The following is a 21,678-nucleotide window of genomic DNA, read 5'->3' on the forward strand; positions in this document are numbered from 1 at the left end:
ATCTCCAGTTTGATGTTGCCAAATATGAGTAATTTGTCTAAGGCTCCACCGAGTAGTCATTATTATATGGGTAAGAATAACATCATTTTCAAACATGAATATTATGCCACACATATAATAGTGCCTAGTTCTACTCTAGGAGTGTACACATACTAATTCTTTCAATCATCATAACCTGTGGTCTAGTACTATCTTTAACCTAAAAAGAAGAAACTAAACCATAAATTTGTGCCCAAGATCACTTAGCTCATATGTGGTGGAGCTGGCACATGATCATGGGAAATCCATCTAACATGTGTGAGCTTTTGACCACTTTGTTCTTTGGCTATTTTTATATTTAGTCCTCATAATCACCCTAACAGAATATTCTCATTTACAGAGATGAGGTTTGGAACAGTTAATAGCTGATATTAATGATTTAAAAGAAAAAAGTCTGGGGACTATTCTAAACAGAAGCAGAACAAAGCCACATGACAACTAAGTGCAAAATACTCTCTTGGTTCCTGTATTGCATGAGGGATGTTATAAATGGCAATATTTAGACAGTTGGGGAAATTTTAGTATGTTAATTAGTCAATGTTAAATACTCTGAGTGTTTATTTTATTAGGTACGAGAATGTCTTGCTCTTGATTTGGGGATACATTCTGAAGTATTTAGGGGTGGTATGTCAGGATGTCTACAACTTACTCTGAAATGGTTCAGGCAGAAAGCAAACAAAAAAGAGAGCAATTGTGGGGAAATGGTAGCAATTGGTGAATGTAGGTGAAGAGTATATTGACTATTATACTATTTTTACCAATTTGTGCAGATTTGAAGTTTTTCAAAGCAAAAAATTGGGGAGGTGGAAAAAAAGTGATGATGTTTGATTTCCTCCGCTGTTGGAAAAGAGTGAGAGGAAAGGGTGCTCCAGGTTTGAGTGTTTTGGGGATATCTTCTAGTAAATTCCCTTTTGTTTAAGTTAGTCATAGTGGATTTTTGTTATTAAAACTAAAAACCCTAAAATTAAAGCTAGAATGTATACAATATACACCACATAGGAGTTTATTACAAATAGTTTTAAGGCAATTGAACGTATTTTGAAATATGTGGGGGAAGTATGGTATTCATGCCTACAAATTGAACGTGTCAAAAGCGAACCTCAGTGCACTTTTCACCAAATGTTCTCTCCTTGTATGTACTAAAAAGACACAGGTCCAACATGCTGTCACTTCAGCTAGGCCAAGTCACCAAACTGGGATTTAATACCTAACATAATTGTAGTTTCAACCTCCCCCAGAAATGTAGTCAGTCAGGAATTTTCTGGTCAGCATGGATCAGATAAGTCACATATGCCCTCTCCATCCACAGAGGAAGATGAGGTAACCCACCTAATGAGACCCTTATCCTTGCCTCCTCTTACACACACAGATAACATCGGAATATGTATAACATGATCTTTTAGGACACTAACTAAATGTATCCATGCTACACTGATTGATGTAACTTTTCTTCAAGTATCCCTTGCTGTAGGAAAAGTATTTAAGAGGTCTCAAAGAGGATTTAGTGCAGTTTATCAGAGCACATGGATAGGCTGCTCTCCAGCCATGGTCCTCATAAATGAATTCTATCTTTCTTAAATACATGAGTCAGTGTTGAACTGAACATTGGGCTAATCCTTTGCCCCAAAATTGATCTTCCTTTTTGTGTACCTGTAGCTCTGGGCGGGGGGAGGTTTCAGCCCCAGGCAAGTTCACTATGGATTCGGTGAGACAGAATAATGACAACGGAACATTGTCGGTAAAAAGGGGCTCATACCAAGCTATATTTTCACTGCAGTCACCCAGCTGTCTATAAGTGGCAAGCCCGTCTTTGTCTCTACCCCTGGCTCCAGCCTCTGTATAGGTTCTGCCTCCACTCCAAGCTCTGCCCTCTTATTTAGGCTCTGCTCAGCCGTAAATAGCTCATTGCCAATGGGTATGCAAGCAAACACCTGTGCAGTAGGCTAAGTATTACTTCATCGTATATCTACAATGGGTGAGATTAGGATCAGGTGAGAATCATGGCTATGGAATTTCCATTTTCCCCACAGTACCTTATGGTCAATCGCATCGAGTACATTATGTGAATAAAACACATTGGAATTCAGTTGCCAGGGGATGTATGGTGAGAACCTGAGCCAGTGGCTCGCACCTTGAATAAACTTACTCCAGCAATGACAAAAGTCATTAGGACCACATTTAACTTTCCATACAAGAACAGTGCACTTTTGTATAGGACAATTAGGAAATGGGAAGAATGAGAGCACAGAGTGGGACCCATCAAGTAGGTTATTGAAGGAGGAGAAATGTAATATTCCAATGGCTACAACGTGCAGTGTACATTTGATATCTACTTTTTAATCATCACAAGAACTCTGTGATAAAAGCATTATCTCCAATCTATGTGGCAAGGGCCTCAAACCTAGAGCCCAAAGACATATTTTTTCAAAATGCCTATGTTGTCTTGGTGGTAAGAAGGGGCCTATCTGGGAACACTGCCTCCCAGTGCTGTTGGGTAATCTAGTCCTGGGAGGTGTCCCTGCATGTTCAGTGAGACCTCAGCCTGAAAGAGGGTTCTTGACTCTGATGGAGAAATAATTCATGAAAAGGTCCGACAAGTGTAGGAAGGGAAGGAATTAATTAAAGCGAGAGTGGTTGTGGATGGCAGCAGCCATGAAGGCAGCAGAGAGCAAGGAAGAGCAGAGGGAGGAAAGGAAAGTTCATTGAACTCCTGCTCAGCACAGGGCACATCCCTTGCCAAGTCCTGAAGTGAGGGCCACCTGGTGTCCATTGTCCACCTGACCTGCAACTGTGGGAATAAGCCTCCATCACCCCAGAATTAGAGGGAGCCATAGAGCACTGGATGGAGTGAGATTATGTTCTGAGAACTTCCCAAAGCAAAGGAAGATTTGGGGCAGGCCTAAAGAGAATGATCATGCAGCTGCAGTCCCATCCCAGGGACTTGCAAGCCCAAATCAGAGATCTCAGTAGCTCTTGCCTACTTGTCTGAAGTAGAACAGAGAGGGAGAGAGAGAGAGAGAGAGAGAAGACTTATACTTAAGTCTAGAAAATTGAATGAAATAGTGAAGTAACAAAGATGCTTATCACAGGAAAAGGGGTCTTTTATTAATCTCCCAAACAGCATGGAAAAGCGTGGAGACAAAACCCAAAAAGTTGAGCAGCAAGAAAGCTTTATTTAAGGTAAAGTACACACTTGAAGAAAGGGGAGTACAGGCAGCCTCGGAGGAGCAGTGTGCTTAAAGGCTTAGAATTTGGGTTTTTAAGGAATGCAAGAATGGGGTAAAGGGCCAAGGGAGTGTAGGGTGATGTGTCTTGTGACATCTATCTTTGGTGATAGAGACATTAACATGGTCAGTCCTCTAGATATTCTGTAAGACAAACAATACAAGCAATCTGTTGGTCCTGTGCTTCTCCAAGATAATGGTTAACCTCAAGCAGTGGGAACATTTAGAACTGCTTGCTCTGCCTTAACACAGGGTAGGTTATTGGCTAATAACCATAAAATATGTTACTATTATTACCTCCTAACTCCCTAGTTTTTAAAATGGTATCTTAGCCTTAACATGGAGTCCCTCATGTTCTTACTATACTATTTATATCTCAGCATTTTCATCATAGGCAGGAAAAATTAAGAATAATGCTTGTTCCATGTCCCTGCTCTACCTCTCCAAGATTAGAGCAGAATGTAAATACCTCAGGAAAAAACTTCGACTGATTGAGGGCCCAAATGTACTGTTCTGCCTGGATGGCATTTTGAAATAAGAGACAATACTATCACCTTTTATTCTTTTTAAGATAGGTGATCCCTTTTCTCCTTAATAGGGAAAAATACTAATTAGAGAACAAATAGCCATTATGAAAAACAACTGCAAATACCGTGAAGGGTTTATATACAATTCAAACACTCAGTACAGTGACAGACACGGACCCCGAGGTGTAAGGCTGAGCCTGAACGTTTGAATTCCAAGTCCAGGCAGGCTCTTTCTCAGGTAGAATACCAGAAAATGACTTCACTTTTCTGTAGTATTAGTACGTCAAGTCGGATAACCACGCCCACAAATGTAAACGAGTAAAGCCCCTATTAGTGCTTCGCCACTAATTCAGTCAGGCTCCGCTACCTGCCCGGCCGGCGGCGCCGTCACACACTGTTACAGTTTCGCGTCTGCGCAAAGCGGATCTGCGGGGGTAGGTGGAACTCGCGCATGCGCTTGGTGCAAAAGTGGGTTCGCCTCCTGACCTCTCTTCCGCGGTTTAGCAAGGAAATGCTTCCGGGTCGAAGGGCTTGCTTCCGGAGAGCGGGAAGGCTGAAACGTGGAGGTTAAGCCGGGGCCAAGTTTGCTGGATTGTCAGTGGAAAAGGCAGCTTCTATGGACAGGTCAGTTCTGGTGGTAACGGCTGAGCTCAGAGGATTGTCCTTTCTGTTTGTTGGCGCAACGAAATAGATGAAACCCGACTCCTAGAGGAAGCCGAGGAGGGCTAAGTTACTGACCCTGGGATCGCTTTCCTGGGGTGGGGAGACTGCCGCCGATGGAAGAAAGGTCGCTTGTTGGGGGAGGGATACTGGTAATGATGATCCCCTGCATTGCCACGGCGGTTCTGCCATCTACTCTGCCTTTTCAAGGGACGTTTTTCGCTCCTGGAGTGGGCGGGTGGGAGGCGGTCCTGCCCTCGCGAATGATAAGTGCCAGAGATCACAAAACAGTCAGTGACGGAACTGGGTGGGATCTTACCCAGGTTTTCTAATTACAGGTTCCAGCATTAGGTATTGAATCGAGTTCTTTCTGTGACCCTGGCACTATAGTGTTCTAATGTTATGGCACACTCAGTGACCCTGGCGCTCCCCTGGCGACAAAGATGAGTTTTTCAAGGTTCTTGGCCTCAGGAAAATCGTTGTGTAGTGGAAACAGCCGAACAGTACAAAGTAATGAGTTTTGTATTGCTCTGTAGGAAAAGAAATGAGGGAACAATTAAGTTTCCCTTAACTCTGTCAAGAGAGTTAGCAGGAAGCTCTCTCAAAGGAGGTAACTTTCTAGTTGATCTTTGAATAATAATAGTAGGCAACATTGAGTTTCTTAAACGCTTTAAATGTACTATTAGCTAATTTATTCTTCATAACCGTTCCATAAGGATAGGTACTATGATCCTCTTTTCATAGGTAAGAGTAGGACTAAAAAGAATAAAAAACTTAGTCAAAGTTAGAAAGCTGATAAATAAGAACCAAGTTACGGGCCTGGATCTGTGTCTGTGTCTCCAGACTCCAGGAGGCTGTTGTTGAGTGTTTGCTAGTCCCCCAAGAGGACAAATGAAGGTAGGCCTTGTACAAAGTTATAAGGGCATAAAAGTGCATGTTTTGTGTAGCTGCATAATTACATGCAGTATATGTTTGTATGGGAGTGATGTTACTGGCCAAATATAAGGCTAAACTGTAAGATAGGGTCAGATTGTAAACACCATGCTAGGATATTTGGACTTGATTCTGTAGGCCAGAGATAGCTACCTGATAGTTTTAATATTCGATTCTTGTCATAAATACCAGTCTCATAATTCACACAATTTATTTTCTAGACCTTTGGCTGAGAATGACATGGGAGATTCCACGTATTGTGACTATAATAGTGCTGAGACCAGAGACACCCTTGAGTGTACTCTAGAAAAAAGTAACTTGAAGGCTAATTTCTGCAGTTTGCTAGAACTTTTTTTACTTAGCCTCCCATCTCACCAGCTCAAACAACAGGTTTTTCATAGTACCCATGGTTTGAAGTATTTTGAATACTACAAAAGATGCTTCAAAGACGTAGTTCCAGCAATTTTAGGCAACTACTCAATCCAGCAGGGGAAAGATTTAACTTCATGAAGCAATTATCTAAAACAGTGTTAAATATATATTCCAGGTGTTGAAATACTTCCATAGGAGAAAATAACAATGCTAGAAAGTCAAAGAAGTGTTTGTGCAGGTAAAATTTGAGGAAAACTTCAAGGGATAAGCAGAATTTGAAGCTGGGAGGTCACTGTCAACAAAAGGATCAAAGACTTGGCTCCTGGGCTGATCTGCACCTCTCTCTCATTCAGGGTCCTTTACTCCATTCATGACGATGAAGTTCTTTGCATATGCTACAGTCTCCTTTTATTCACTTGTGCTTGATTATCCTATTTTAGGAGTGGCTTTGGAGAGATGTCCTCGCCTGTGATCCGTGAGGCAGAGGTGACACGGACTGCACGGAAACAGAGTGCACAAAAAAGAGTTTTAAGTATCCTTTGCATTTTAAGCATAACAGTAAAAATTACAGCATGTTTGTAATCAGGATTAGAGAATTTTCTTTTTGTCAGAGAAACACTAGCTATAATAATAAAATGCTGTGGCAATTAGTTGTTTTTAACTCCCCAGATGTATTTCTTGATTTTTCTTATTTGTTATATGCTATCGGTGAGATTAAGATTTATGTTTCCCTGAAAAGGAGGATGTTCCATTTTGCTGCTTTCTTAATTGTGGTTAGCTAATGCTGAAATTAGATAACCTTTTTAATTTAAAATCCAACTAAACTCTTAGTTCATAGCATAGTAATCCAAGACAGATAACTGAGATTGTGAATCGTAGAGGGAACCATTTACTCTTTACATATAAAATATAGTAGCCATAAAATATTTTTTCTTGAAAAATGTATTCACATATTTTGTATAGTATGAAATATGGTTAATTCTAACTTTAATGATGTCTTCTTTACCTGGAAAACTTTTCTTAACTCTTCCTACAGTTTGGGCATCCCAAGATGACATTTTTGCTAATACTACACCAAGAAACCAGGTTATCCCTCGAACTCCCAACTCATCTCGACTTCCTTGTAAGATTCTTTGCTTTTAGAGCATTTAGTAATAATAATAATAGCAGCTAACCCTTACACTACATATAATAAATAGACAATATTTGGTTGGAATATCAGTAATTAAGAACAAATAATAACAAATGCAGTTACTATTTGTTGAACTCCTTACCACGTGTAAAGCACTGTATTTTACGTAAGTACACAATAACCATAATGTAGGTGTTTATCTCTGTTTTGCCAAAACTGAACATGAGACTTAGAAGTTATTTAATGAAAATAACACAGCTAAGTATGTTAGTAAGGGAACCAAAATTCAAGCCATTATCTGCTTATTCCAAAACCTATGCCCTATACACTGTACTACCTCCTCAGTGAGCTTTATACACTTAGGATATGAAGAATCTATGGACTTACTAGTATCCTTATTTTTACTGGTCAGTTATGTTACAATGAAAGCATCTATACTTAATATTCTTCCTGATGGTCTTGTAGTCCCAAAAGATCAACTTTAGAAAATCAACTTAAATCTCCATATCATAAAAATCTTAATATTTAAAATATTTATTTGATTAGAACCCAGATAACTGAAGACTGAAATTATCTATTTTTTAGTATTACTTGCTGCTGATTTTGTTTTCATGATCAGTGCTCATGCACATGGAATTCTTTTTACTAACCTCTTATTTGCAGTTACTCCACTGAATCGAAGCTTACTAAGGCAGCCAGATGTTTCCTGCATTATTGGAACAGGAGGGAGGTCTCCCCGCCTTACACAGTCTTCAGGGTTCTTGGGAAATCTGTCAATGGTATGTAGAAAAATGGGGCTGAAATTTTCTACCTTTTTATTAAAGTATGATATTTAGCTTAAAAGCCTTTAATGCAAATTAAAGTCTTACTCATCATAAAAGTAGACTATACATGGCTTGAAATAATTACTTTGTTAGGCTTTCAGAAAACTTACACCTAAGCATCTCATGACACATATGGAGGCTGTGATAGCAGCCTTTAGGTGCAAATACAATGTGTGAATCTGATAGTTTGATGATCAGAGGAATTATATTCTGATTGGTTGCTGATGGCTATTAAAGCTAGGCCATGTTTTGAATCACAGAATAGTGGGAAGCCAAGAATAATCCAGGAGGAATATCCTAAGGAAGAGAGTACATTAAAAGGAAGAAAAGATTTGAGGGAAAGTAGATGAGACATTCTTTAGGAATCACTGATATAGTATTTAAAATAGCAGAAGAAATATACAAAGTGTGGTGCAGAATGGCTTGACTTAGGTGTTTAAAATATCCTATAGAGAAAGAAAGAATTGTATCTGAGAAGAAGGAAACTGAAGAATTTTGTTAGAGTAGTAGAATGTTATGGCATACTTAGTTCCAAAAAAAAGGAAAAAATGGTTCTTCTCTCTTTAGCTCCATACTTATTAAGAAGGCAGAGAGATTTTTATGCAGACTTAAAATTATCTAAATTAGGTGTTTTTGAAGAGTGGTTTTTTGCATGTTAAACTTCCCCTGTCTTAGAAGGTTAAATTGTATTATAGCCTTGTGTAGAGTGTTAATATCTATTAATGATCTAGTCATTGAACAATTTAGTCTGCTTATGAAACTGGCTTATTTTGGCAGTGTTTATCTTGTTCTACTTTAAACAGGAGTAAGTTAACTGCCTCTGGGTTTTAGCAAAAGGAGATGACTATTATTTTTTGTTTCGGAACTGTTAAGATTAATAGTAAAATTGTTACTCTCCTAAAACACCAGAATAAAGTAAAGTGTATTGATCATTATGTTTGAAATTGCTTGTGGTCAAATGTGTTTTCTCAATTTATTTTACTAGTTTTATTGTCAGCTGTGGGATGGTCTTGGATATATAGGTTGACCTGAAGGAAGTAGAATTATTTACTATGTTAATTTTACTATGTTTGTGAGGATTTCATTGTGGACCAGTTTTTTTCCGAATGTAAAATGTCATTGCTGTTTAACATTTTCGTATACTAGTGTATACTGACAATTAGTGTAGGCTACTGATGGTAAGTATCCAGAAGAGAGTGACCTGTTAATCCATCTCTTGTAGCTGAACTGAGGTTCTCCTCAGCCCATAGTTACTATGTCATGAATATATGGGGTTCCAGTGCCCATCTTTAGCATTTTTCTTGGGGAGACTGATTTAAAGGTACAATTTTATTGTGGCTTGTGCTTGAATTTTACATAAAGGTGAGTTTTAAAAAACTTTTTATTATGTATATTTGTAAACATGTCCAAAAATAGAATAGTAGAGGAAGGCCCTATGTGCTCTTGGCCCAGTTTCAATAGTAACCAACATATGACTGATCTTGTTTCACCTATACTCACAAGCATTCCCCCACATTACTTTACAACTCCCAAATTACATACCATTTTATCCATAAATACTTCATCACATAGCCCTGACATACAAGGAAGCTTTCTTTAACATAAGCAGAGTACTGTTACCTCAGGTACCGCCCCCTACACACACACACACACACACACTCTCTCTCTCTCTCTCTCTCTCACATATATTTCTTTTATCATCATGAATATTTCAGTAGGTGTTGACATTTTCTTTTTTGTATCAAATATTTTTAAGTTGCTTTGTTCAAGTCAGGATTCAGACAAGGTCAACACAAGGGATTTACTTGGTATATCTCTTAAGTCTTTTAATCTGTAAATTCCTCCCTCATTCTTTTTTGTTACCATTTGTTGAAGAAACTGAATCATTTGTCTCGTTCGGTTTCCCAAATGTGAAAAATTGATGTGAACTTAAGAGCAACAGGATTTCCTTATTTTACCTATTAATACCAGCCTAAATATTACAAAATACTGTCCTTTTGGCTTTTTATTTAAAGTATGCAGTAGTGGAAAGAAGAAAAGTTTAAAAGCCATTATTTCCTTAACAAAATAGCCCTGTGGCTATCTTTAAAAATGAGAAGTACATACATAAGGTTTTTAAAAATTGAGTACTGTTGAAGTCTGTATTCAGTCAGTGGCAATACCTCCATTACATTTCTGTATCTTTTTTTTTTGAGGTTACTAATCTGGATGACAGTAACTGGGCTGCTGCATTCTCATCACAGCGTTCAGGGCTCTTCACAAGCACAGAGCCCCACAGTGTAACAGAAGACGTAACTCTCAGTGCTGTTATGTTACGTGAGGATGATCCTGGAGAAGCTGGTAAAATGGCTTTCAGCTCTCTAATAGCGTAGTTTGTCACTTTATTAAGATCAAGAAAACTATTCGCCTCCTGTCCCTGAACATCATTATAAAATACTTTTTGTTAAGCTAATTAGTTATGTGTATGGATAAGCCATTTGATCTAGTAGCTCTGGAAGTCTGGGAACCTCCTGTTCTTAGTTGGAGCGGCATCTTGCCATTTTATCTTTCAGTGTATATCACAGCCTGTCAGGTTATTAGACAGGTCTCTAATATTTTTATTCTTTTCTATTTGTGCTGTTGTAAGAGCTCTTTTTCTTTAGGTTAAATTTTGATTTAACAATGTTAAAATGTTTTTTTTGGCCTGGATGCTAATGCTGTTTTTCAAATAGTACTGTGATCTTTCTAGTTTTAGGTTGGTTATTACCATTTCCTTTTGGAAAAAACATTTGCTTTTAATGTTGCTATATCTATGCATTTTTACATAGATACTTCATCATAAGCTGTCATATGAGTGCTAGTCAATATGCTTAACCATTGTATGAACATTAACTCATATAGTGGTCCATTAAATAGATACAGTAACTATTCCCATTTTAGGAGAAAGGAAACTGCTGTTCAAAGGGTTAAGTAACCTGCTTATCACTGACTGGGAAGTGATGGCACCAGGATTTGAAACTAAGCAGTTTGGTTACAGAGCCTCTCTTAACACTGTGGTAACCACTACTTCCTTTAGTTTCTGCAATAATAAATACTCAAATTTTGAGTGACTCAAAAACTCAAAAATACTTTGTACTTAATCTATAAAATACAAATATTTCATTTGTAGTATGAACAATGGGTGAGATCTTAAATAATATTCTATCATATTGTAGTAGAGCATATGTATTTTCCCTGAGTAGAACATATCATGTTAGAAATCTAACTTTCCCAGCTACTTTGTTATGATGTGCTTAAAATATAATTCAGATATTTTAAAATTTGGCTCATGTTTTTGTAGTAATTGTTGACAGACTAATAACCAGTACTTCTCTAGAGTCTTAAAAAACTTGAGCTAACAAAAGAAAAATCATGTAAGTTGGTCTACATCAAAATTTAAACCTTCTATGTATCAAAAGATACAATCAGTAAAATGAAAAGGCAACCCACAGAATGGGAGAATATATTTGCAAATCATATATCTGGGAAGAGGTTAATATCCAGAATGTAGAAAGAACTCATCCAACTCAACTACAGAAACCAAACAACCCAATGAAAAAAATGGGCAAAGTACTTGAAAGGACATTTCTCCAAAGAAGATCCAAAAGTAGCCAATAAGCACATGAAAAGATGCTCAACAACACTAATGAATAGGGAAATGCAAAACAAAACCACAGACACCACTTAACACCCATTAACATGCCTGCTATCAAGACAAACAGAAAATAACAAGTGTTGACAAGGATGTGGAAATCATAGACCTTGTATATGGTTGGTGGGAATGTAAAATGGTGCAGAGCTATGGAAAACAGTATGTGGTTCCTAAAAAAATTAAACATAGAATTACCATATAACCTAGCAATTCTCCCTCTGGGTATGTACAGAACTCAAAGAGATTTGTATACTCTTGTTCATTGCTTCATTATTCCTAATGGCCAAAAGGTAGAAGCAATCCAAATGTCCATTGATGGGTGAATGGATAAACAAAATGTGGTCTATACATACTGTGAGATATTATTCAGCCTTAAAAAGGAAGAAAATCCAGACACATACTGCAACAAGCATGAACCTTGAGGACATTATGCTAAATGAAATATGCCAGTGACAAAAGGACAAGTACTGTATGATTCTACTTATAAGAGGTACTTAGAGTAAATTCGTAGACAAAAAGAATGATGGTTGCCAGAGTTTGGGGAAGGAAGGATTGAGAGTTATTGTTTAATATGTACAGAGTTTTTGTTTTTTTAATTGAGATATAATTGACATATGACATTGTGTAAGTTTAAAGTGTACAAAATACTGATTTGATACATTTGCATATTACAATAAAATGATTAATGTTAGCTGATGCCTTGATTACATCTTCATATATAATTACCATTTCATTTTTGTAGTGAGAATATTTAAGATCTAGTCTCTTAGCAACTTTGAACTATATAATGCAGATTTGTTGACACTATCAATGTTGTGCATTAGATTTCTAGAACTTACTCATTTTCTATTACAAGTCTATACCCTTTGTCTGATAGGTCTCCAGTCTACTCCCACCAGCCTCTGGTAAAAAAACATTCTACTCCCCATGTCTATAAGTTTGGCTTTTTAGATTCCACATATATGTAATATGATGCAGTGTTTGTTTTTCTATCAAATTTACCTCACTTGGCAGAATGCCCTCGAGGTCTATCCATGTTATTCTAAATGGCAGAATTTCCGTTCTTGTGGCTGGACAGTGTGTGTGTACATCCCACTTCTTTATGCCTTCATCCAGTGATAGACAATTGGGTTGTTTCCATATCTTTGCTATTGTGAATAATGCCCCAGCGAATCTGTGAGAATCCTATTCTCATTTCCTTTGGACATGTACCCAGAAATGGAATTGCTGGGTCTTATGGTATTTCTATTGTAAATTTTTTGAAGGACCTCCATACTGTTTTCCATAGTGCTGAGCCAATTTATATTCTCAGTAATAGGGCACAAACGTTCTTTTCTCCTTCCCTTTGCCAACACTTGTTATTTCTTGTCTTAATGATAGCCATTCTAACAGGTGTGAAGTGCTGTCTCATTGTGATTTTGATTTGTATTCCCTGATGATTAGTGATGATAAGCATCTTTTTATGTACTTGCTGGCCATTTGTATGTTGTCTTTGAAGAAAAGTCCATACAGTTACCCTGCCCATTTATCAGTCAGTCTGTTGTTCTTGTTCTTGAGTTGTATGAGTTCTTATATTTTGGAGAGTAACCCTTTACCAGGTACATGTTTCACAAATAGATTCTATGAGTCCATAGGTTGCCTTTTCATTTGCTGATTGTTTCTTTTGTTTTTCAGAGCTTTTTAGTTTGACATAGTCCCATTTGTTGATTTTTTTTTCACTGCTTATGCTTTCGATATCATATCCAAAAAATTATTGCCAAGACTAGTGTCACAGAGCTCTTTTCCCTACCTTTTTTCCTAGGAGTTTTACAGTTTAAGGTCTTCTGTTTAAGTCCTAATCCATTTTGAGTTCATTTTTATGAGTGATGTGAGCTAAGGGTCCAGCTTCATTTTTGTAAATGTGGTTACCTAGTTTTCCCATCACCATTTATTGAAGGGGCTATCCTTTCCCCATTGAGTATTCTTGGTTCCCTTTTTAAATCCTAGTTGACCATTAAAGTAGGAGTTTTATTTCTGGACTCTATTCTGTGCCATTGGTCTGTGTGTCTTTTTTAGGCCAGTGCCATACTATTTTGATTACTACAGCTTTGCAGTATAGTTTGAAGCCAGACCATTTGATGCCTCAAGCTTTGTTCTTTCTCAGGACTACTTTGGCTGTCCTGGGTTTTAGTTTTGTAAGATAAAAAGAATTCTGTGGATGAATGGTGGTGTTGGTAGCACAACAGTGTGAATGTACTCGATACCACTGAACTATACACTTAAAAATGTTCACGGTGGTAAATTTTGTTATGTGTATTTTACCACAATTATGATTTCTTAAAAATACAGCAGTAAAAAAAAAAAGGAATGGTAGCTGTATTTTTAAGTTTTGCAGAATTACCTAGAAGTGTGTCACTCAATTTTAATTGTTCCTTTTCTTTCTTAATGTGTTCTAGCATCCATGAGTATGTTTTCTGATTTCCTGCAGTCTTTTTTAAAGCATTCTTCAACTACAGTTTTTGACCTTGTAGAAGAGTATGAAAACATCTGTAGTAGTCAGGTATTTAATTTCATTCCATTGTTTCATTGTTGGTCGAACTTCAGTACTCTTAGTTTTTTTGAATAGCATCAACCTGTGAATTTCCATGTTGTATTAAAGGGAGATGTCTTTGGGGTATAATAGCAGGAGTGAATGGTTGGCAGCCAGAGCAACTCTTTTTATATATAGAGGGTCCATATATGATTTCTTTTAGGGGCAAAAGGATTCTGCTGCTTTAAAAAATGAAAATCCTTAATATAAGAACTTTTAAAACTCAACCATAATGAAATGAACAATCCAGTGAAAAAATGGGGAAAACATGTTACCAGAGAAGACATACAGATGGCAAATAAGCATAACAAAAGACGTTCAGTATCATATGTCATAGGAAATTACAAATTAATCAGTGAGATGCCACTGTAACAGCAAAAATCCAAAACACAAACAACACTAAATGCTTGCAAGGATATAGAGTAACAATAATTGTCATTCATTGCTGGTAGGAAGGCAGAATGGAACAGCCACTTTGGAAGATAGTTTCTCAGTTTCTTAGAGAACTAAATATGCTCTTACCATACGATCCAACATTTGTATTCTTTGGTATTTACCTAAATGGGTACAATCTTGAGTCCATGCAAAGACTTGCAATTAGATAAATGGCTGCAGCAGCTTAATTCATAATTACCTAAACCTAGAAGCAACCAAGATGGCCTTTAATATGTGAATGGAGAAATTAACTGTGGGAGATGCAGACAGTGCAATATTATTCAGCACTAAAAGGAAATGAACTGTCAAGCCATGAAGAGACAAGAAAAAGAAGCCAATCTGAAAAGGCTACATACCATATGATTCCAACAACATGACATTCTGGAAAAGGCGAAACTCCAAGTAAAAAGATGGGTGGTCGCCAGGGCTTAGGAGGAGGTAAGGATGAAAAGTGGAGCACAGCCTATTTTTAGGTGAGTGAGATTTTACTGTATGATACAGTGGATACATGTCATTATACATTTGTTAAAACTCATAAGACACACAACTCTAAGTGTGAGCTCTTACGTAAACTATGGAGTTGTGGGTAGTTATGATGTGTCTATAGGTTCATTGATAACAAATGTACCAAGGTGCTGGATATTGACAGTGGGAGGTGAAGTTGTGCATATGTTGGGGCAGAGAGTAATGAGAACTTTCTGTATTTTACATTCAGTTGTGCTGCTCTAAAACTGGACCTAAAACTGCTTTAAAAAATAAGTCTATTTAAAAAAAGGAAAAGGCTACAAGAAACTCTGGGATTCAAGAAAAAGTGAAAAAATAGCCAACACTTATGAACATTTAATATTATTGCAATAATCAATCTCTGAATTGTTCCCTTACAAAAAGCGGTAGCTTCATTAAATAACCAAAGCAGTAATCACTTTGAATCACTGGCATTAAGATTACAACCAAGAATTTAATAAATGAGTGAGAAGTACAGGTAACACTTTTCCTAAACACTGGCCTTTAGAGAGAAGTAACATAACCAAATACTTTCTAAAGGGAGGGAAAACCTGTTGTGATGGTGTTGAGTTTTCATGTTTTGAATGAGAACAATCCTGTTTCTTAACTCCTTGGTAAGATGAGGAGGCTCTCTTCATAACCTTTGAGAAAGGTTTCCTGTACCCTGGGTCCTTAACACTCCTGATAAACAATTTTGTGTGTGTTTCTGGGGAGAACATCCATACCTTTTATTAGCTTCTGAAACTTGCCTCAACCCCAAAGAACTACTGCTATAGAACTAGGAGTGACTTTGGTTAAATTTGGGTTAGAAATGACAATGTTTCGGTACCAATCTTAGGAAAATATTTTTCTTGGTTATGTGGTATAAATTTTTCAGACGTAAGTTGACGATACTGCATTTTTAATTTTCAGTGGTGCTCTGAAGTTCTGTTATGAATTTGTCAGGTGTAGATTAGATTTAGCTTATCTTCTGGGTAGATTATACACGGAGAAAAAAATGTGCCCATGGCTCTTACTATTGAGTATGAAATCTAGAGTATATTGATCTTTAACATAAATATTCATATAAACACACCTTAGTTCAAATTAAGGCCATTTCTAGTGGGAATGTTGCATGCAATTGTAAAACAATAGGCAAGAAAAATTTATATAAATATGTGGGTGTGTATGTATATAATATAATTTTAGCAGTAAGTACTTGAAGAACACAAAGTTTGACTCAAAATCATAGAGGAGTCTGAATATGAGTCTGAGGAGGAGGAGACTGAGGAGGAGAAGGAGTCTGAGGAGGAGGAGGAGACTGAGGAGGATGGCCACCTTGGAGCCGCCCGCGGAGCTGGTGGAGGCGCCCGAGGGGGAGGCAGCTGATATGGAAACCGAGGGTCCGGGAGAGCAAGGGAGAACCTCCCGTGGCATGAGCACAGGCCTTAAGGTGGATTGATTCATGTACATCCCAGTATGGCCTCTCAAGCTAAAGAAAAGGCATTTATGGAGTTAGGCAAGCGGGACAAGTTTGGTATAGTCACGTGATCTAACCCACCGGTTCCACCGGCATCCTATGGGAAAGGAATATGGAGTCAAAGGACGTTTCCATTTGTTTGCCTTTTGAAAGTAACAGGCCACCACTGCTTATCTGTGGAGAAATGCTAATGAAGAGAAAGATTACCGTTACAAGACAGAAGTCCTTGAGGTGGCCACAGGAGATGGCAATTCCCGTGCCCTGCTGTCAGAGTGCTTTCCAAAAGGGCACTTGTGATGATGCAATTCCTCTGCTCCAAAATTCTTCATGGCTCTCCACTGCCTACTACATGAACCCAACTTTCAAGACTGGAACCCAGCTCCAACCAAACCTTCCAGCCTTGTTATCCCTCAGCAAGTCCCCATGTGTATCCTCTGTGAAAGCCAACACAAGCTACTCACTGTACCTTCATACTCTGTGTTCTCATCTCCAGGGCTTTGCTGGCACCCTCTGCCCTCAGTTCTGTCTGCTAAAAGCCTCATGCTTCAGTGCCTTCCCTGACATCCTAGCAAGAAATAACCCCTCACTGCCCCAGTGCCTGCAGCACTATGCAGTTCTTAAGGCCTGTACAAAAAACTGTCAACTGTAAACACTCATAGTTTCAGATTATAAAGGACATATGTATGTTCTCATTTAGCCTCCTAATTAACACTGTCTTATCTAATAAAATGTTGAGTTTGAGGATGAGTCTTCTCTCTCCCACTAAATGATCCGCTCTCTGAGGTCAAGCACTAGGCCTTAGTCCTCTTTCAAGAGGCACAAAGCCAGTGCTCACTAAATGGTGTAGCGATATGAAATGATGCTGGATCTACCTCTGTGCGCAGGTGTATCTCAATGCAGCAAACATGTTTCTGAAAGTTAAAAAGCATCCTGAAAAAAAAAAAAATCATAGAAAAACTCTTCACATCTGTTTTTAATTCAGGTGAATATACTGAATAAAATAGTGAGCCGAGCAACACCTGGACTTCAGAAGTTTTCTAAAACAGCTAGTATGCTCTGGCTTCTTCAACAGGAGATGGTCACATGGAGGCTGCTGGCTTCTTTGTATAGGTAAGGTTGTATAGGATTCAAAAGTGAAAGAAACAAGATAACAAACCAATAAACAAATTAATTTAGAAGTTATGATAGGATGTGTTTGGAAATAGATTCTGCTATTTTTGATTCTTATCGTTTCTAATACCTTAGTTGTCAGGAGTGAGTTAGTGGGGAGGAGGGAAATATTAGGCCATAAAGCTGGTGACTACTAAAAATTGGATATGTATAAAGATTTAAGGAAAGTGCATAATACTGTATGTAACGAGAGGATAAATTTGATCAAATTGGAAGCTTGAAAGAAGTTAACTAGATTTTCCTCCTCTTAGATGCTCAGTGGTTTTGGCTCTCATTCTGTTGTGTTCTCACCCTGACTTCAAAGAAAATCAGATTATTTAATTTTTGCCGTGTGAAAACATGACATTAAAAAGTTAGGAATGTGCATTTTTGGGGTAGCCATTAAAGACTCTTTGCAGTGTATTCCATGGGATTTTTAGTAAATACCAGTTTTATTCCAGTATCAAAATCAGAATCAGAAGGTATTTACTATCTGTATCTTATTTTTAAAGAATGATGGCTAAGTTCACTGGGAACTCATTTGTTTATGCTAAATAGAATGCAGGTTTATCCATGTATGTAGTTTAAAAGGTGATTTCATTATTCATGTGAAATTAGATTTTCATTTTGTTATTTTTTCCCCAGAGACAGAATACAGTCTGTATTAGAAGATGAAAATATGTTTGTAATTACTGTGAGTTTTATATTACTTTTTCTGTATAAATGTTTAAAAATTAAAATGTTCTTTCGTAGTAGAATTTTATTTTTCATCCTCCATCTTGAGTTTTTTCATTTTTAAAATTTTTTAAGTAAATAAGATACAATCTCATAAAATAATCAAATACTGGTTTATATTACAGAGTAAAAGAGTAAAAGAGTATATGGAGTATATCATGCAGTCCTCTTTTATCCCTCTTACTATTCAGTCTAGCAGTATGGGATGTATCCTACCAGATGTTTTTCTGTGCATCTTTATACCTACATACAGACACACACACAGTCACAGTTTGCTTTTTTAATTAGTATTAACTTAATTTATGATTTTATTTATATACTAACAGTTTTAGTTTTTATTCATCAATATTTCTTAGTTTTTTCATGTCAATTCATATAGGTTTGCATTATTTTTTTATAGTATGCCAGACTATAAATAAATATACTATAACTTTTTCAGGCATTTTGCTGATTGCTTCCAGTATTTTTGCTATGGCAATCAGTAATGTAATGAATGTTCATCTTCATATTTATCTCCTTATTTGAGTATTTCCTGTATTTTGGAAGTGTGATTGTTGGGTCAAAGTTTGATAGAGATTGTTACATTGCCTTCCTAATGGAATGTAGGCAGCAGTTTATCCTCACTAGCATTGTGTGAAAAATCTTTGCTCTGATTATCAGTCATTTGGCCAGTTGGAGGGAAGGTACCTCATTTTAATATGCATGTCATTGATCAGTACTGAGATGGAATGTTCTTCATTCTTAAGTATTTACATTCTTATATGAATTCTATAGTCGTATCCTTTGCTCATTTTTCTATTGTCTCATTGTTTCCTCATATATGCTAAATATGGTTCTCCTTTCTATCACTTGTCCTTTAACTTTGTTTAAGGAATCTTTGTCAAACAGATATTTCTATTTTTATGGGATCACAGTCATGTTTTCTTTGCTCACTCATCTTGTGTCTTGTTAAGGAAAGCCCCTCCTACTATCATAAATATATTCTACAATGTTTTCTTCGAAATCTTATCTTATTTTCTGCAAAGTAAGGTGTTGAATTCATCTGGATAAGTTTGTCTACGAGATAAGGAAGAAATTTTAACTTTTTAAAAATGGATATCCATATCCGAACACCGTTTATCAAATGAATTTATCATGTTTATACAGGGATCTTTTCTGTTTTTATGCATTTGAAAGCCAGTACTGTACTATACAAGCAAATCACTCTAATTCAGAAGTTTTGATATTTGGTAAAGTAAGTCTCCTACTCATTTTGAAATTCATTTTTGCACAGTTTTCCATATGAACGTCATAATTTTCCATTTTTGGAAGTCCTATTGGAATAGTTACTGAAGTAATAATGAATTTGCAAATTAATTTGGGGAGAAATGACATCTTCACTATGTTGAATCTTTCTATTTATGATCAGGGCATATCTCCATTTATTTAGATCTTCTGTAATTTACCTAGATTCATGCTCTTCCCTTCAAAAGTCTGTGTGAATCCTACTGTAAATGGATTATCTTCCCTATTGCATTTTCTGCCTATTACTGTCAAACATAAGGTTTTTGATTTACATGTGATGATTTTGATTACATATTATGATTTATGTGTAGAGCTCATATTTAGCCAACTTCCAGAACTCTTTAACTAAGTCCAGTAGGTTTTTCGTTTGATTTCATTGGGTTTTCTATGTTGGCAGTACTCATCTGTGAGAGTAAGTTTCCTTTGATCCTTTCTACTCTCTCATTTCCTTTACTTGCCTTATTGAATGAGTAGGAGCACCCACAAAATGTTGAACTGTATCAGTAATAACATTCTTGTTCCTGGGTTTTGATAAGAATACTTTTGTTTTATTGCATGTTGAGGGTTTCCTTTCTTCCTCTTAAGAGTTGGGATGAGTATTGGATTCAGTCAAATATTATTTAGCTTCTATAAATGTCTGCTTTAATGTATTAATGTAATGGCTTTCATTAATAGTTTTTCTAATGTTGAATTATCTGCAGGTAGGATAAATTCTCAGTTATGACGTATTCCTAAATATACTATTAAATTTTATTGGCTAATATTTCATTTACAACTTTCCCAAATATGTTTTCTTTCTTTGTGACTTATCTTCATCCACTTTTGGTGTCTAGAATTGTGTTAGCTCTCCAGAACAAGTTCATAAATCTTCCACCATTTTTTTGTGCCCTATTTGAAGAATAAATGAACTGTTTTTTAAAGTCTTGGTAAAGATAGACCTTTAAAACCATAAAGGCCAGATGCACTTTTTAGGTTCATTGCTTATTTTTCATACTATAAACGTAATTGGTGTTTGACGCAACTCTAAATAATCAAAAAAGGAGAACATAAGTACAGTTGACGCTTGAACAATATGGGTTTGAGTTGCGTGGGTACACTTTTACACATATTTTTTTCAATAAATATATTGGAAAAGCTTTCAGAGATTTGAGACAGTTTGAAAAATATTTTCTGTAGCTTAACTTTATTGTAAGACCACAGTATATAATACATGTAATGTATAAAATATGTATTAATTGACTGTTGTTATTTGTAAGGCTTCCAGTCAACAGTAGACTGTTAGTAGTTAAGTTCTGGGGGAGTCAGAAGTTATATGCAGATTTTTGACTTGGGTGGTATCAGCACCCCTAACTTCCATGTTGCTCAAAGACCAACTGTATACATTTTTATAATAAATTATTTCAACCACACATCCGTTAATCTGCTTTTTCACCTAAAATATTTTTAAATAACTTTCAATCTTTTCGTTAATTTAATCTACAAATAGTTACTTCATTCTAATGAAGTGACTTGCACATCTGGGAAGATTATTTCCTGTATATTTGGCTATTTATTGAACTCACTTGTTAGTTTTAATAGTTTTGCTTTGGTGGTCTTATTTTTCTTGGTAGACAATCCTATTACCTACAAATAGTGATGACTCTCACTCTTTTTCCATACTTACTACTACTTAGTTCTTTTCCTGATTTGATATATTAGCTAGAACTTTCAAAGTAGTTAAATAATGGCAAGAATTTATATTCTTTTCATCTTCTGGATTTTAAAGGAATTAAAGATATTCATGTGGCTTTCTCCTTTACCCCACAAATAAGATGTATTAATAGACTTGACCCATGCTTGCACTGGTCACACTATATTATCCTTCTGATATATTGCTTAATGTTACTTAATGATACTTACTTCAAGTTGTCTTTTAACAGCCTTTAATTGTTAAGTATTATCACCTGTCAACTTCTGCCATGTAGGATGAAAAGATTTTAAATGTTTATATTCTAATGTATCATGTAATTTCCTTTAGCCTTTCATAATTATGTTTTCGTTTCATTTTACTTTGTGTTTTATTTTTTCCTAAAAAACATCTATGGGGAAGTAGAATTTTATAAATCTGGTATGTGGCCAAAGAATTAAATTAACAAGTAAGAGCTGCTGTACATTGATTTAGG

General features: G+C 36.4%; 1 protein-coding gene across 1 annotated transcript in view; it reads left to right on the forward strand.

The window, feature by feature from the left end:
* Positions 1-4,259: 4,259 nt before the first annotated feature.
* Positions 4,260-21,678, forward strand: part of NUP107 (nucleoporin 107) — a 45,216-nt gene continuing 27,797 nt past the window's right edge. Inside the window, exons 1-8 of the mRNA XM_073215579.1 lie at positions 4,260-4,414; positions 6,196-6,287; positions 6,792-6,878; positions 7,551-7,666; positions 9,907-10,051; positions 13,817-13,920; positions 17,331-17,458; positions 18,143-18,191. Of these exons, the coding sequence (XP_073071680.1) occupies positions 4,407-4,414; positions 6,196-6,287; positions 6,792-6,878; positions 7,551-7,666; positions 9,907-10,051; positions 13,817-13,920; positions 17,331-17,458; positions 18,143-18,191 (729 nt within the window). The 5' untranslated portion in view covers positions 4,260-4,406. The remainder of the gene's footprint in view (positions 4,415-6,195; positions 6,288-6,791; positions 6,879-7,550; positions 7,667-9,906; positions 10,052-13,816; positions 13,921-17,330; positions 17,459-18,142; positions 18,192-21,678) is intronic.

This window comes from Manis javanica, chromosome 10 (assembly GCF_040802235.1).
Source record: "Manis javanica isolate MJ-LG chromosome 10, MJ_LKY, whole genome shotgun sequence".
NCBI lineage: Eukaryota > Metazoa > Chordata > Mammalia > Pholidota > Manidae > Manis > Manis javanica.